The sequence below is a fragment of the Cydia pomonella genome, chromosome 25 (assembly GCF_033807575.1).
Source record: "Cydia pomonella isolate Wapato2018A chromosome 25, ilCydPomo1, whole genome shotgun sequence".
Classification (NCBI taxonomy): Eukaryota; Metazoa; Arthropoda; class Insecta; order Lepidoptera; family Tortricidae; genus Cydia; species Cydia pomonella.
This window is the reverse complement of record NC_084727.1, coordinates 9,915,188-9,930,115: the sequence shown is the minus strand read 5'-3', so window position 1 is coordinate 9,930,115 and position 14,928 is coordinate 9,915,188. Positions and strand designations below refer to the sequence as shown.

The 14,928-nt window shown below is 37.7% G+C and overlaps 1 protein-coding gene across 1 annotated transcript; it reads left to right on the top strand.

Annotated features, from left to right (window-relative positions):
• The first annotated feature begins 189 nt into the window (after nucleotides 1–189).
• On the top strand, nucleotides 190–11,219 carry LOC133531542 (zinc finger protein 239-like). The gene is made up of 4 exons (XM_061869815.1): nucleotides 190–258; nucleotides 349–836; nucleotides 7,855–8,004; nucleotides 8,872–11,219. The coding sequence occupies exons 3-4, from the start codon at nucleotides 7,860–7,862 to the stop codon at nucleotides 9,741–9,743; spliced, it is 1,017 nt and encodes a 338-aa protein (XP_061725799.1). The 5' UTR covers nucleotides 190–258; nucleotides 349–836; nucleotides 7,855–7,859; the 3' UTR covers nucleotides 9,744–11,219.
• The last annotated feature ends 3,709 nt before the right edge of the window (nucleotides 11,220–14,928 follow it).

Below are 14,928 nucleotides of genomic sequence, written 5' to 3'. Positions count from 1 at the left end.
TTCTCTTTTACTTACTAAGACGTAATTAGAGTGGCAGACAAATACCCGCAATTGACGAATTTCGGTTTTTGCGGTAGGCCCCTTGCCTATAAACGCGAAAATCGAAGTTCGTCAATTTGCGAATTTCGGTTTTCGCGGTAGGCCCCCAGAAGTCAACTGTCAGTTGTGTTGCTATAAGATGAGGATGAGGGTCTATCGCGAACACGGAAATACGCAAATTGCGGTCATCTTTATCTGTCACTGTACATCTTAATCAGGGTAAAAAAAGATAGATGATAGATGCTCGCTATGCGAACTTCGGTTTTCGTGGTAGGCCCTCTATATTTTAATGATTTTTCTGCTTTGCAGATTGGATGGTTCTTTATCAGGTCGTGGATATTGATTCGTGTCCTTTCAGTTTTACACTAACAACAAATCGGTATTCGCGTATTCATTAACCATTACATTTCGTTACGACGTCAAATCGATGTCGCTGGATAGCACAGAGTTGCTAGTGAACGAGCATTTAGGTTTCGGGGTCTCCCGGCCCGATGGACACCACAGAGTTTGAGTCTGAGAGCGCACAGGCCGAGCATATTGATTAGGTCGCAAAGAAGAATGAATGATCGAATGAAGAACGAATGCCAGACCGAGGACTCGCAAGGCCTGAGTGAGGTAGCTACGGCAGTTACTTTACAGTCTTTACACACTGGTATCGGCGAAGCTAAGAGTGCACAGAACGGTCAGATAAACCATCAGGTGAAGGGAGAAGAGACTGAGCAGACTGTATGAGAAACATGAGGAGAAAGAAGAATTAGTGCTGGGCTCTGAAAAGAAAGTGGTTGTAGTGCATCAAGGTTTGTTGTATTTTTTATTTTATTTACAATAACAATATTGGATATATGCAGATGATTACTATAACTAGCTGATATCAAAAATAGGCCCTTGAGGCATCGTACCAAGGATGCTGGCAGCATTTCCTCGTTGTATCGCAATGCTGATAACTCTTCTCCAAAAATTCTCTCATCTCTTTACCGAGGCTCTTATATTTATTACTTGTACGTTTCAAAATTTCGGCGCTTACCGCCGCTGCGCCCACTTTTACATTAATCCATTGGAGGTGGGAATTGTTGTATTATATTCTATGTATTTATATATTATTTGTATTTATTTATTATTTGTATATTATATATATCATTGTTTGAGTACTCGCAACACACATCTTCTTGAGCTTACTGTGGGACTTAGTAGATCTGTGTAAGAATGTCCTATAATATAGATGTGGTTTTACCACAAAATGTGAACCAGTTTAAAAATAAATTAGACAAGCATATTATATCTACTACTTGTTCATGATGACTATCTTTATGAATACTGGATACAGGTCATATCAGTTGTCAAACTGCCTGCCTGATTATTAAATAATACCTAATAATAATATAATCTTGGACACAGCTTGGGCCCTGCCCCCTGCACCCTAGGTTACGTTTTTTATAAAATGTTTATATGTTTTTGTATTGTTTTTGTATTTTACTTTTATATTCATATTGTAAAAAGCCTAACATATGAAGATGAATAAATAAAGGAAATAATAATAATATTTATTTATTCTGTATAGTGGCAATTTTTTAATTTTGTGTAAGGCTTTTATAGATGTTGCAACTAATGGCATGCATTATAGATAATTGCTAGCTAAGTAGTTGAAACAAAATTCTATTGATTGATCAAATGACATTCGCAAATTGTATGCAATGATAAGTCACATTTGTTGAAAGTCTTTAACAGGATATAGGTAATTAAATTCTGTTTGCCTTTATTAATAATACACCTGCAACATACCGTTTCCGGTGCTAACAAATATGGACGTTTCTTTAGTCGTTCCACCGTTTTAATTCTTATTGTGCGCAAAAACCTATTGAATCAGTGATAAATACAGTGAACAGTAAAGTTGAAGTGCCGGTAGTTAACAATTAATAACCAGAGATGTGACTTATTTGAAATACTTGTATTTAAAATGCAAATACAAAATGCAAAATACCTATTTTGTATTTTGTATTTAAATACCTTTTAAAGAAAACTATTTTGTATTTTATTTCAAATAGTTTTTGGGACCTATTTTCTATTTTCAAAATACAAAATACTTTTTATTAGGTGAAGTAAGTAGGAGTTAGAGGTACAATCTCTTCTGACGTTACAATCCTTGCAACTCTCTCATTCTTTTATGGCGACCGGTCTGGCCTAGTGGGTAGTGACCCTGCCTATGAAGCCGATGGTCCCAGGTTCAAATCCTGGTAAGGGCATTTATTTGTGTGATGAACACAGATATTTATTCCTGAGTCATCGGTGTTTTCTGTTTTTTTTTTTGTGTATTTATTCACTATGAATTTTTTGAAACAGGGTTTAACACAATAAGCCACTATTGAAAACCTCTAGGGTTTATGTCATAGTTGGCAAGATCGCGCGGACCGATCCGCGTTTGCTTAATTCCTCGCTTGCTTGCTTAATTTCCTGTCGAAGCTGTTATTGTATCTATCGTTTAAATATCGACCTTATGTATATGTACTTAAGTATTTATAAATATTTATAATTGTCTAGTACCCACAACACAAGCCTTAATGAGCTTATTACTGTGGGACTTAGTCAATTTGTGTAATAATGTCCTATAATATTTATTTATTATTTTAACACGGAACTGGTGAATCTGTTTAGTAACGCCGCAAATGACCACAAGCGTAGCGAGAGATTAAAAATGTTGAATCTTAAGCGTTGCAAGGGTTTCAAGGCACGAGAGGTAAACAAACTTTTCTGCCCTGGTGAAACACAAACGAGACGTTTTCACCAACCAACGAGAGGTATATACTAGCTGTAAAACATTACAAATCTAAATTAATGCTTTTAATAATTGACCGTTAAAAACCATCACATAAAAGTCCATTCAACCGGTAAACATGAGGAGACACAAAATTTGTACTCTAGAGGACTGATATACACACTATTTTTAAAGAATAAAGAAAGCCTTTCCAACTTGTAAATTCCGAGCAATACTAACTTTTTAATTCAGACTAGGTATTCACTATTTAAGAGTATCTTTTATCGCAAAGTATTTGTATTTTAAAAAAGCATTTTGAAAATACCTATTTTGTATATAGTATTTTAAATACAAATTTGAAAACTATTTTGTATTTTGCATTTGAAATAGTATATCAAGGAAGTATTTGTATTTTGTATTTAAATACTTTTTATAAAGTATTTTTCACATCTCTATTAATAACAGTGTCTCCGAAAAAACTATTCCCGAAAGTGAAAAATCAACTTGAATATTCATCAACTCAATTAAGAGGTTATAATCGGGTGTCAAAAAGTGAAGAAGAGAAACAAAGCTGCCAACAGTGCCAACCCAACTTCGAAATACATCGCGGGCTGAGTTTCGCTGTACATTGCGTGTTTACCCGAGGCGCGTTCCAATTCAAGTTTCGTTCACCGCAATAATCATCCATTATTAAACATGGCAACAGTAACTCAACTGTCACAAGAGATGTCATTGCTCCTGGAATATATGAAAGTTGAACTTCATAAACAAACTACGGAAATAACAGAATCTATTACAGCTACAATACTGCATACAGTGGACGAGAAGTTAAAACCAGTAATAGCGGAAAATGAAAAGCTGAGGTCGGAAGTGGAAACCTTAAACAAGAAAATTCAATTCCTGGAAGTGAACGCCAGAAAAAACAACCTAGTTTTGCACGGAATCCCAGAAGCTGAGGATGAAAATATAGACAACCTGCACAGCGTGGCTATAAGAATTATTAAAGAATTGGATGTGGAACTAGAAAACAGTGATATAAATAAAGTACAACGCATCGGCAAAAAGATTGACAACGAAAAAATAAGACCCATTCTTCTGTCAACAACAACTTTGCAAAAGAAAGTTCAAATACTAAGAAACAAAAAGAAAATGAAAGAAAAAACCTACATAACGCAAGATTACTCAAAGGAAGAAATGGAAAAACGTAAGGCAAAAGCTGACAATTTTCGAGAAAATGAGAAAAGAAAAAGAAACTCGGAAACCCCAAGCCCGAGAGACCAGCCAAGTACTTCCACGAAAAAAATCCCAAAAGTGGATGCATTCCAGCTTATGCGGGAGCGGGCATACTCCATGTCTGAAAAAAACACCTATCTTGACAACTAAAATGAAACGGAAACCAACACAAATAAATAAACAACACACATACACCACAACAGAAAATATTCTACTCCCCAAGACGACTGGTCATCGTGGGGATTGCGACCAAAACCCTCCAGTGAATAAAATACAGCATATCCAACATATCCAAGTTACTAAAGACAAACAGTACAAATCAAAAACAACTAGAAAATTCCATGTGTGTACCTATAATGTAAGATCATTAAAAGATAACCATCGCATGATAGAACTAGAAACCGCACTAAAAAATGTTAAATGGGATGTCATTGGTTTATCGGAAGTAAAAAAAGTGGGTTATGAAATTGAAGAACTAGACTGGTGCATCCATTACTACTATGGCCAAACCAAAGGCCAAAGAGGCGTTGGATTTTTAGTAAAAAAAGAACATAAATCAGAAATAATACAATTTATGGGCATCTCGGATAGAGTTGCACTTTTAAATATTAATATTGAAGGAAAGGAATGCTCTATAATTCAAGTTTATGCCCCAACCGAAAAGGCAACCAATGAGGAATTAGAAAGGTTCTACGCAGATATATATAAAGCAAAAGAAAAATCAAAAGACTTCCTAATTATTATTGGTGATTTCAATGCAAAGATTGGCATAACTGAGAAAATTGGCTCGATTCTAGGCCCATACGGCTCTGGTGTTTGCAATGAACGCGGAGATCGTTTAAAACTTTTTGCACTAGAGGAAGATATCTCTATCATGAATACATTTTACAAAAAGAAAGTAAGCCAGAGATGGACGTGGGTGGCACCTGATGGAAAGACTCGAAATGAGATAGACTACATCTTATCCACAAAAAAGGATCTTTTTACAAACATTGAAATACTTCATAAACTACACTTTCCTTCAGACCATAGGCTGCTACGTGGAACAATAGAAATGAAAATAAAACCAAAATGTAGAAAAAAATATACAGCCTCTAAATCAAACTTAATTTCAGGTAAAGAGCAAACAGAATACTGCAGATTATTGAAAAGTAAATTAAAAAAATACACTAAGAACAACATGGTAACGCAGTATGCTTACAATGCCTTAGAGAAAGCCATCACAGAGAGTTTAATAGAAACAAAAATACTATACAAAAAAGAAAAGTTTATACTATCTCCAAGTACCATGGCTTTAATAGCAAAAAGACATATACTCAAGGTAAAAGTAAACAAAACAAGCCAAGAAAAAAGGGACTTAAATTTACTATACAAAACAGTCAAAACACAAATTAAACAAGAATATACAACTTATAAGCTAAGAAAATTTGAAAACTGCATTGAAGCAACCGGAGGAATAAAAAGAGTCCCGTCAGACAACAAAAAGTGGATACCAAAACTCATAAGCTCCAGTCAAAGAGTCACTGAAAATAGGCAGGATCTGGTTCTAGTCGCTACTGACTTCTATAAAAAATTATATGCTAAAAGAGAGCCAAATGAAAGCCATCACGTACAGCCGCACATAATAGATAGGACGGAGAGCTTTCCAGAGCTATTTACAACAAGAGAAGTGGACACTGCAATAAAAAATCTCAGTAAAAACAAAAGCCCAGGACCAGATTCCATCATAAACGAAGCTTTACAGGTGGGCAAAGACATACTAATCAGGCACCTAACACAACTATTTAATGACATACTAAGAGAAGAGATCGTGCCTTCACAGTGGATTGAGTCAGAAATAACTCTATTATACAAGAAAGGAGATCCATGCGACGTATCTAACTATAGACCGATAAGTCTCATGTCAAGCCTGTACAAACTGTTTTCCCAATGCTTACTGACAAGAATAGGCCCAAAAATAGATAAAAAACAACCAGTTGAGCAAGCAGGATTTAGACCTGGTTACTCCACAATGGACCACATACAAGTACTGAGCCAGCTAATTGAGAAGTACAAAGAATTTAACTCCCCGCTGTACCTGGCATTTGTTGACTACCAGAAGGCATTTGACTCTATCTCTCATGATTCAATTAGAAAGGCTTTAGAATATCATAATATAGAGGAAAAATACATAAAACTAGTAACTAATATATATAAAAAGTGTAAAAGCCGAGTAAAGCTGGATAAATTAGGGCCATACTTTCAAATAGGGAGAGGCGTCCGCCAAGGAGATCCATTATCACCAAAAATATTTATTGCAGTTTTAGAACTTATACTACACAACATTGGGTGGAAAAATAAAGGCATTAGAATAGGGTCTAAATATTTAAATCACTTAAGATTCGCTGATGATATCGTATTATTTTCCAATAATGCAGAGGAACTTGCAAACATGCTTCAGTGCCTTAATCAGAATAGCAAATCAGTGGGATTGGAAATTAACTATGATAAAACCAAGCTTATGACTAACTACAAGAAAAAGAATATTGAAATAAAAGGAAGGAGCATTGAATATGTAAATGAATACATATACTTAGGCAAACTAATATCATTCTTAGATACAGACACAGCAGAAATAGAGAGACGCATAACATCAAGCTGGAAACGCTACTGGTCACTTAAACATTTGTTTAAATCAAAAATGCCCGTACCACTTAAAAAGAAACTTATGGACTCCTGCATCCTACCAACACTGACATACGCCTGCCAGACGTGGAGCTTAACAGAAAAAAATGCCCAAAAGATTTCGGTTTGTCAGAGAGCAATGGAGAGGAGCCTACTCAATGTCAAGATAAAAGACAAGATTAGAAACAAAGACATTCGGGAAACAACCAAAGTAATTGATGCATTACAATATGTCAAGAAAATGAAGTGGAGATGGGCAGGACATATTGCACGTTACGATAGCTCAAGATGGGCGAAAAGAGTGACGGAATGGAGAGGACCAGGGAGTGGTGACAGACATTCAGGACGCCCACTCAAGCGTTGGGCTGATGATATAAAGAAAACTGCCGGCATGGGGTGGCATTATCTAGCCCAAGATCGAGAGGCATGGCAAAAACTGGAGGAGGCCTATACCCACAGGGGGATCCCGAAATAAAAAAAAAAAAAAAATGAATAAAATAAAAAAATCTCATGCACAATAATATTTTATTAACTGTTTTTATAACTGAAAATTCCTTGTAAGTGTTTAGCATGCAACACAGAAAAAAGGGGTCGCAAATAAAGGCTATTTTATTTTATTTTTATTTTTTATTAATAATGGGGTATTAATGAAGGTAAACAAAATTAATTCTCAATAGACCAGCTAAAACTTATGAATAAAATATCTATGGTTTTTTTTTTAAATGTTGTTTCCTGTTTTTTTACTTTTCCAAGAGGATTTATACTTGATGTTAGGTTAAGGATTTATACTTAATTGGTGTTTGATGATCCTTTTGTGAAATTCTTATTATTAAGTTTACCATATCCATAACAATACAATGTTTTTTTTTTGAGAACAATAATAACTGCATCAATAAAGTGCTCTGATATTTAGATTAAGATGATATTTGTAAAATTTGACAATTTAAAAGTGCTTGTTGCTAGGCCTATTGGAATAAAGAATATATTGACTTTGATAAATTATTTTGGAGTTACAAACATAATTATTCTAAATGCAGGTCAGATGGCAGTCGCTTTCATAAAAACTAGTGGTTACGCCAATTCCTTTGAATTACTTGCCAAGCGGACCACAATCCCCCAGGCTCCCATGAGCCAAGATGATGATTTATTTATTCATTCATTCATTGCAGAAATCATGGTCCCAGGGATGACCTGCTCTGTCCAACTTGAGCACATGCATGTGGACATGCAGCTCCGTACATATAGGATTGGTGGCCACATTTATGATTTCCTGCATTTCCCGAGTAGCACCGACAGTACAGGAGAAGAAAATACAAAGAGTAAGTTTCATATTAAGTTATGGTTAACATCTGTTTTTTTATTTAAAAGGAGCTATATCAATGAGACATGTCGGCTCCGTTGGGCCTCTACATTACAGAATTTCAATGTGTTACTAGTTATCAAAAAAACTATACACGAATTTCGCAGTTTTAGACATTTAACGACCGGTCTGGCCTAGTGGGTAGTGACCCTGCCTATGAAGCCGATGGTCCTGGGTTCGAATCCCGGTAAGGGCATTTATTTGTGTAATGAGCACAGATATTTTTTCCTGAGTCATGGTTGTTTTCTATGTATTTAAGTATTTGTACATTATATATATCGTTGTCTGAGTACTCACAACACAAGCCTCCTTGGCTTACCGTGCGAATTAGTCAATTTGTGTAAGAATGTCTGTATAATATTTATTGTTTTTTTATTTATTTATTTTAATATTTAAATGTAAGTTCTTTTTTTTTATACTACGTCGGTGGCAAACAAGCATACGGCCTGCCTGATGGTAAGCAGTCTCCGTAGCCTATGTACACCTGCAACTCCAGAGGAGTTACATGCGCGTTGCCGACCCTAACCCCACCCCCCTCGTTGAGCTCTGCCAACCTTACTCACCGGCAGGAACACAACACTATGAGTAGGGTCAAGTGTTATTTGGCTGCGGTTTTCTGTAAGGTGGAGGTACTTCCCCAGTTGGGCTCTGCTCTAGATCTGGAATGACATCTGCTGTGCTGTGCCCTACCACACAAGGCGAGCTGACATTCACATTGCCCATACCTCTCTTTTGGACGTAGTTTAAGGACATACCCGGGTCCAAAGGACATACCCGGGTCCTTCAGTTCTTCGTGTGCACTATTAATATTTTCTATGAATTTCAGATCAAGCTCAACATAAATCCAAAACCAAGCCACCAGAACAGATTATAAAGAATGAAATCCCATTTCATCATCAGGAAAAGCATCTTACAAAGAAGCTACACAAATGTGCCTATTGTACTTACTCCAGCAACAATAAGGCACATTTAAATGTTCATGAAAGAATACACACAGACGAAAAAGTCGAAAAACCTCACAAATGCTCCTATTGTACCTACGCTTCATGTTATAAAAGTCTTGTAAAAATACACGAGAGGATACACACGGGAGAAAAACCTTACAAGTGTAACTATTGCAGTTACGCTAGTTCCACGAGTAAAGTTCTAAGAACACATGAAAGAATACACACTGGTGAAAAGCCCTATCAGTGCGACTACTGTCCTTACGCGAGTGCTAAGTCAAGTGGATTAAAGCTCCACGTAAGAACACACACAGGTGAAAAGCCTTACGAATGTAAATACTGCGGGTACAGATTTGCTAATAAAAGTCATGTGACAACTCATGAAAGAATACATACCGGTGAAAAGCCATACAAATGTAACTACTGCAGCTACGCGACTGCCCATAAAAGCGATTTAAATGTTCATGAACGGACCCACACTGGCGTGAAACCATACACATGTAACTACTGCGATTATGCTAGTTATTTAAAAAGCACTATAAAAGTCCACGAAAGAAAGCATACTGGTGAAAAGCCATACAAATGTACTTATTGTAGTTACACTAGTGCCCAAAAAGGGCATTTAAAGGTACATGAAATTATACACACTGGTATAAAACCCTACAGATGTGACCAATGTAATTTTGCTAGTGTGTTCAAAGGCAGTTTACTAGAACACAAAAAGGTCCACTTGCAACAACAATTGACGGACTGAACAATAGCAAACTGAAAATTTTAACACATTCACTGCCAGACAAAAAACGGCGCACTACCCCAGAAACCGGTGGTCTATAGCTGCGTACAAAACAACCCGCCCAGCGGGTTGTCCGGCATCTGAACAAAGTTCACGAGCGCCCATCAGGTGGGTTCCCGGCAGTGAATGTGTTAAAATACCATTTTTTTTTATACTACGTCGATACGGCCCGCCTGATGGTAAGCAGTCTCCGTAGCCTATGTACGCCTGCAACTCCAGAGGAGTCAACCTTACTCGCCAGCAAGAACACAAACTATGAGAATTTTGCGGACACTTTGACGCTGTCACACGGTGTGGTGCAACTGACATTATTAAAGCGCTTATTATGTAAATATGTTGGGTTTTTTGGGTTCGTGATTCCGAGTGTCATAAATGTATAGGAGACCGGGCAGGAGGAGTATTAGTGAAACGCGTGATAGCCGGTTGAATAATGAATCCGCAGCCAAATAACACTAGACCCTACTCATAGTGTTGTGTTCCTGTCGGTGAGTAAGGTTGCCAGAGCTCAACGAGGGGGGAAGGGGGTTTGGGTTGGCAACGCCCATGTAACTCCTCTGGAGTTGCAGGTGTACATAGGCTACGGAGACTGCTTACCATCAGGCGGGCCGTATGCTTTTTTGCCACCGACGTAGTATAAAAAAAATGAACATTTATTGTATTGAACTGCCGCCTTATATACTATTTCCGATATGGCTAAAAACAGAAAGATAGGTATCCAATAATATTAATATGTATTCTACCCTTCGACTAAAATCGCGTTGGTAGCGATCGCAATAGGATGTCTTCTGTCTAATCTTCTAACACGTAAGACGGGTAGATCAAAATGCAGCAATTTGGGATTACCCTGCCGGAGACTCACTACTACGTATGTGAGAGCAGCACGCCCTGTCTTCTGTCTCGCTCCAACTGCCGCATAAATATGAGCGCGGCGCCCGCGCGCGCTTCAGTTGACTCCGGCCGTCGATGCAAACGCATGTCCAAGGTTTCAAGGTCATACAGAACTGATACTTTTGTAAAATATTATTGATCTCTTAAACTTATAAAACTAGTTAAGTAAATATTTATAACTTATAAGTAGTATATAAGTTATTTTAATAATACTTTTAAGATCGCTTTATTTACATAATAGCTATATACAGATGTATTACTAGTAATAGCTAGCTTTAATCTAAAATAGGTCCTTGAGGCATTGTACCAAGGATGCTGGCGGCATTTCCTCGTTGTATCGCAATACTGATACGTTGTGCGAGGAAGCCGCCAGCTCTTCGATCAACAGTTACGTCAACCAGACGCTTCGGGATTTCTGCAAAAAACTTAGTTTAGTAATTTAGGCCATGAGAGACTGTATTATTTTATAACTTAGTTTACTTACCATGGTGTATTTTATAAAATTAGGTAATAAAAAATAGTAAATAAACGATAATTATGACTAGGTAACATATTATGTGACCCATTTTTCACAATTTCTATTATGCGGTATCAAAATTATCAAGCAACATACAGTACAAAGCAAGTATTTGTATTTCAGAAATTATACATTATAACGCGTATTTAATACGTAATTTCTCTCTACCCTGCCTTTCCCTATCCTTCCTGGGTGCTTTGCCAACGTACTAATCTTTCGCTCCATAGCATAGAGTAGTCATCTCTATCACTCTTCCTTATTAGTGCGACAATGACAGCTGCGTTTCGTTCGCTATGGAGCTTTAACGATTGGCACGTTAGCAAATGTACTCCTTTGTTTTTTAATTTATTGTCTATAAAAAAAGACACATACATGAACAGCAACAAAATTTCGCCAAACTACATAACAGTTTTTTTGGCGATGCGCTCTTAATACGCGGCCACGACATCGCGCGGCGGCGACAGTGGCGAGCGGCAGCCATAAGTGGGAACGAAAGGTCGGATCGCTGTGTCTCGCTCTAACCTATGATCGCCGCTCGCCGCTGACGCCTCCGCGCGATGTCGCCGAGCCATTAACGTGGATTTATTGGGAGCGTGCACGACTGTCACGCAACCTAGTGTCCGCAAGTCTAGGGGAAAACGTCAATTCACTGCATCTTATAAAACTACTCCAAAACTAAAAACTACTGAACGGATTTTCATACGACTTTCATCTATCAATAGAGTGATTCTTGAGGAAGGCTTAAGTATATAACTTGTTAAGGTTTTGTGTAAATTGTTTGAAATATAACGATGTTTTCGGAAAAAATCACGCTGGCTAGGAGCTTTAATCGAAAACGCTGCCTAATCCGTTTGAGCTATAACAACACAATGTATGGTGGGGTTGTTTCTCATTCATAGGTCTACAAAAAAGTCCGCGATGTTAAATGTCTATCTTTTAAGGATAACTTACTATATCCATTCTTAACTTCTAGAAAAAGATAACGTAATATGTGGCATTTGCAAAGCTATTTACATGGATACATTATTAACTATTATCAAAATAAATACGTTACTTATATTAAGCATTTCATACAGATTACAATGGTCCCTTACACCATACAATTTAAATGAATATTTCAGGAGTAATCGTAAATCAAAGTTTCATTTCGAGCCATATAATTGTACGAAATGTTAAAGACGCTATCCGCAGTTAGTTCAAATTTTTACCACCTTATGCGCTGGGATCGCTTTACTTACCCCCACCATGCACTTCGCACGGTCCCAATACCTATTGCATATTGATTACTGTGCATAAACAACATTAAAAGTTTTCTACTCATCAAGCAGGTAACTAATTAACACACTCCACCTCGATTTAACTACACTATAAGACCTATAAGTAATAAAACCGAGATATACAATTGTATATATGTATATAATATATACAATCCTAAACTCTTGCATACTAAAACGTCTGTCGACAGTTACTAAAAAGAGTCTACAGCAAGCTCGATTCTCCATACAAACGTAGTTACGCTCTCATTTCAAAACGACTAGCTAGATTGCTCTGAAACTTTGTACTTACAATAGGATAAGGTAAGAATGACTTCAGCATTCCAGCTAACTGTTGGGAGGAACGTGCGGAGACATCGGCGTAGGCAGGTACAGGCAGGGAGCTATAGCTCAAATTTTACATACAATGTATGTCCCTCTGCGGCGTCTAACCCCCTCCCCCCCCCCCCCCAGGCGGCGATATTAACTTCCCCGACGACGTAACGACACGAGTGGCGACGTAACCTGGGGGAAGGCATGGCAAAACACTTCGAGGTCTGGTCCTACTCGAGCAGAAACGAAGCTGCTGGACCACCCCAGGAGTCAAGACACATACACTATACATGTGTGAATAGGCAATTTGCAACTTGTGTCAATTTAAAACACTCCCTTCGGTCGTGTTTTAATGTATCCCCACTTGTTGCGAATTTTCTATTTTTCGCACTTGTATCGTAATGTACTTTTACAGTACATTAAAAAAAAATCGTTTACTAAAAGAAAGAAGATAAAATTGCATAACTTGCTCAGTGGTCCCACACTAGGCTAGGCCTGTATCGTGGTGACCGCTCTACAGAATTACTACATACATTTTTGGGGTATCCTCTAAACTAAAATACAATCCTATCTTGGATAATTGATGAAAAACGTCACTGAAAAAAATAGATAGCCGAACTGGTTTTGTAACTTTACTAAATAACTAAACTACGGTTATAAGAAAATAAACTTTGCATAAATTTACAAACTTATTTTGTAGTGTATACCCAGTACCTGAACACTGATAGCCAAACACGGTTTTGTAACATATAACACATAGTTCGCAAGTCCCAATTTTTGTGTAAACAGTAACCAAAATTTTGTTACAGTTATGCAAACCATTTCTTTCAGTGGTGTGCTGAATTAAATACATGCAAACATATAGTGCTACTTTACCGCACTAGTGCGAAAATTATCATATTACGTTACTGTATCGAACATTTAAAGGGCCATATGTACTGTAAAACTTTGTACAATACATGTGCGAATAGGTAATTCGCAACTCGTGCCGATTTAAAACACTCCCTTCGGTCATGTTTTAAGTTATCGCCAGTCGTTTCGAATTTCCTATTTTTCGCACTTGTATCGTAATGTATGTACTATTACGGAGATCATTACAAGCAGATGAAGCCAGCAAATGTACATTCGTTTCAATGTCTCCGGATTGGCTTTCGTTCATAACTATTCCAATTGATAAGGCGGGTCCACACAGCGAACATACGCGCGAGGCAATTTCCTCGCGCACATAACGTCTAGTGTAGACGTGCCTCGGCCGAAGCGGCGCGCGTGTTTTCCTCGCCCGAGCTCAACCTTGTATTGGCCGAGCTCGGTATCGGTTTTTCGTCATGCTCCTCAGACGTTTGCCGCGCGCCAGAGTAGACGTGTCTGTTTATGGTGCACGTGGTTATTTTGTTCGTACTTAAGTTTAAAGTTGTCAAAACATGACAACGTTGGAAAATAATAACACAGTGTCACAGTGTCCTGCTTTTATTCCTCGTTTTCCTTTGAATTCTTTTAAGTAGCAAAATAAAAGAAACGCAACCCCTGCAGTCATTACGTGGGGCGCCATTTTGAACAGCTGAGTGTGACGCCATCTTGCCAAGCAAATTGGCTCGGCTAAGCCAAAATATACGCGAGGCAGAGCGTTTGCCGCGCGAGGAAATTTCCTAAGTTAAGCAAGATGGCAGCGATTTTGATAGCCCAGACTGTGCAAGTGTTTAAACGTCATAATTTCATAGAAGCTTGACGTTAAAAGAACACTTGCATAGTCTGGGCTATCAAAATCGCTGCCAACTTGGCTTGGTCTAACTCTATTAGCGTATATCTCGAATTAAAAGTACTTTTCAACCAGCTTGGGTACGGTGACAGATGCCATCTTCGTACATTTTGTTACTTGATTCGGCCCTCCCCGGCTTCGTACAGATTACACAAAACCTTAAAAAAGTATACATCTAAGCCTTTCTCCAGAATCACCCATTTACAGGTGAAAACCGCATGAAAATCCGTTCAGTAGTTTATGAGTTTATCGCGAACATAGAGACAGACAGACGCGGCGGGGTTACTTTGTTTTATAAAGTGTAGTGAAATCGAAAAATTTTGCAAAATAATACTGAGATGACACATGTCACCGTACCCATGATGTTTGAAAAATACTATAGTGATGTGACAGATAGCC

Bases quoted from the DNA above. Each gene is read 5' to 3' on its own strand.
- LOC133531542 (XM_061869815.1), top strand. From the start codon at position 7,860: ATGGTCCCAGGGATGACCTGCTCTGTCCAACTTGAGCACATGCATGTG. The intron at 8,005-8,871 runs GTAAGTTTCATA...TATGAATTTCAG, and splicing joins AGGAGAAGAAAATACAAAGA to ATCAAGCTCAACATAAATCC.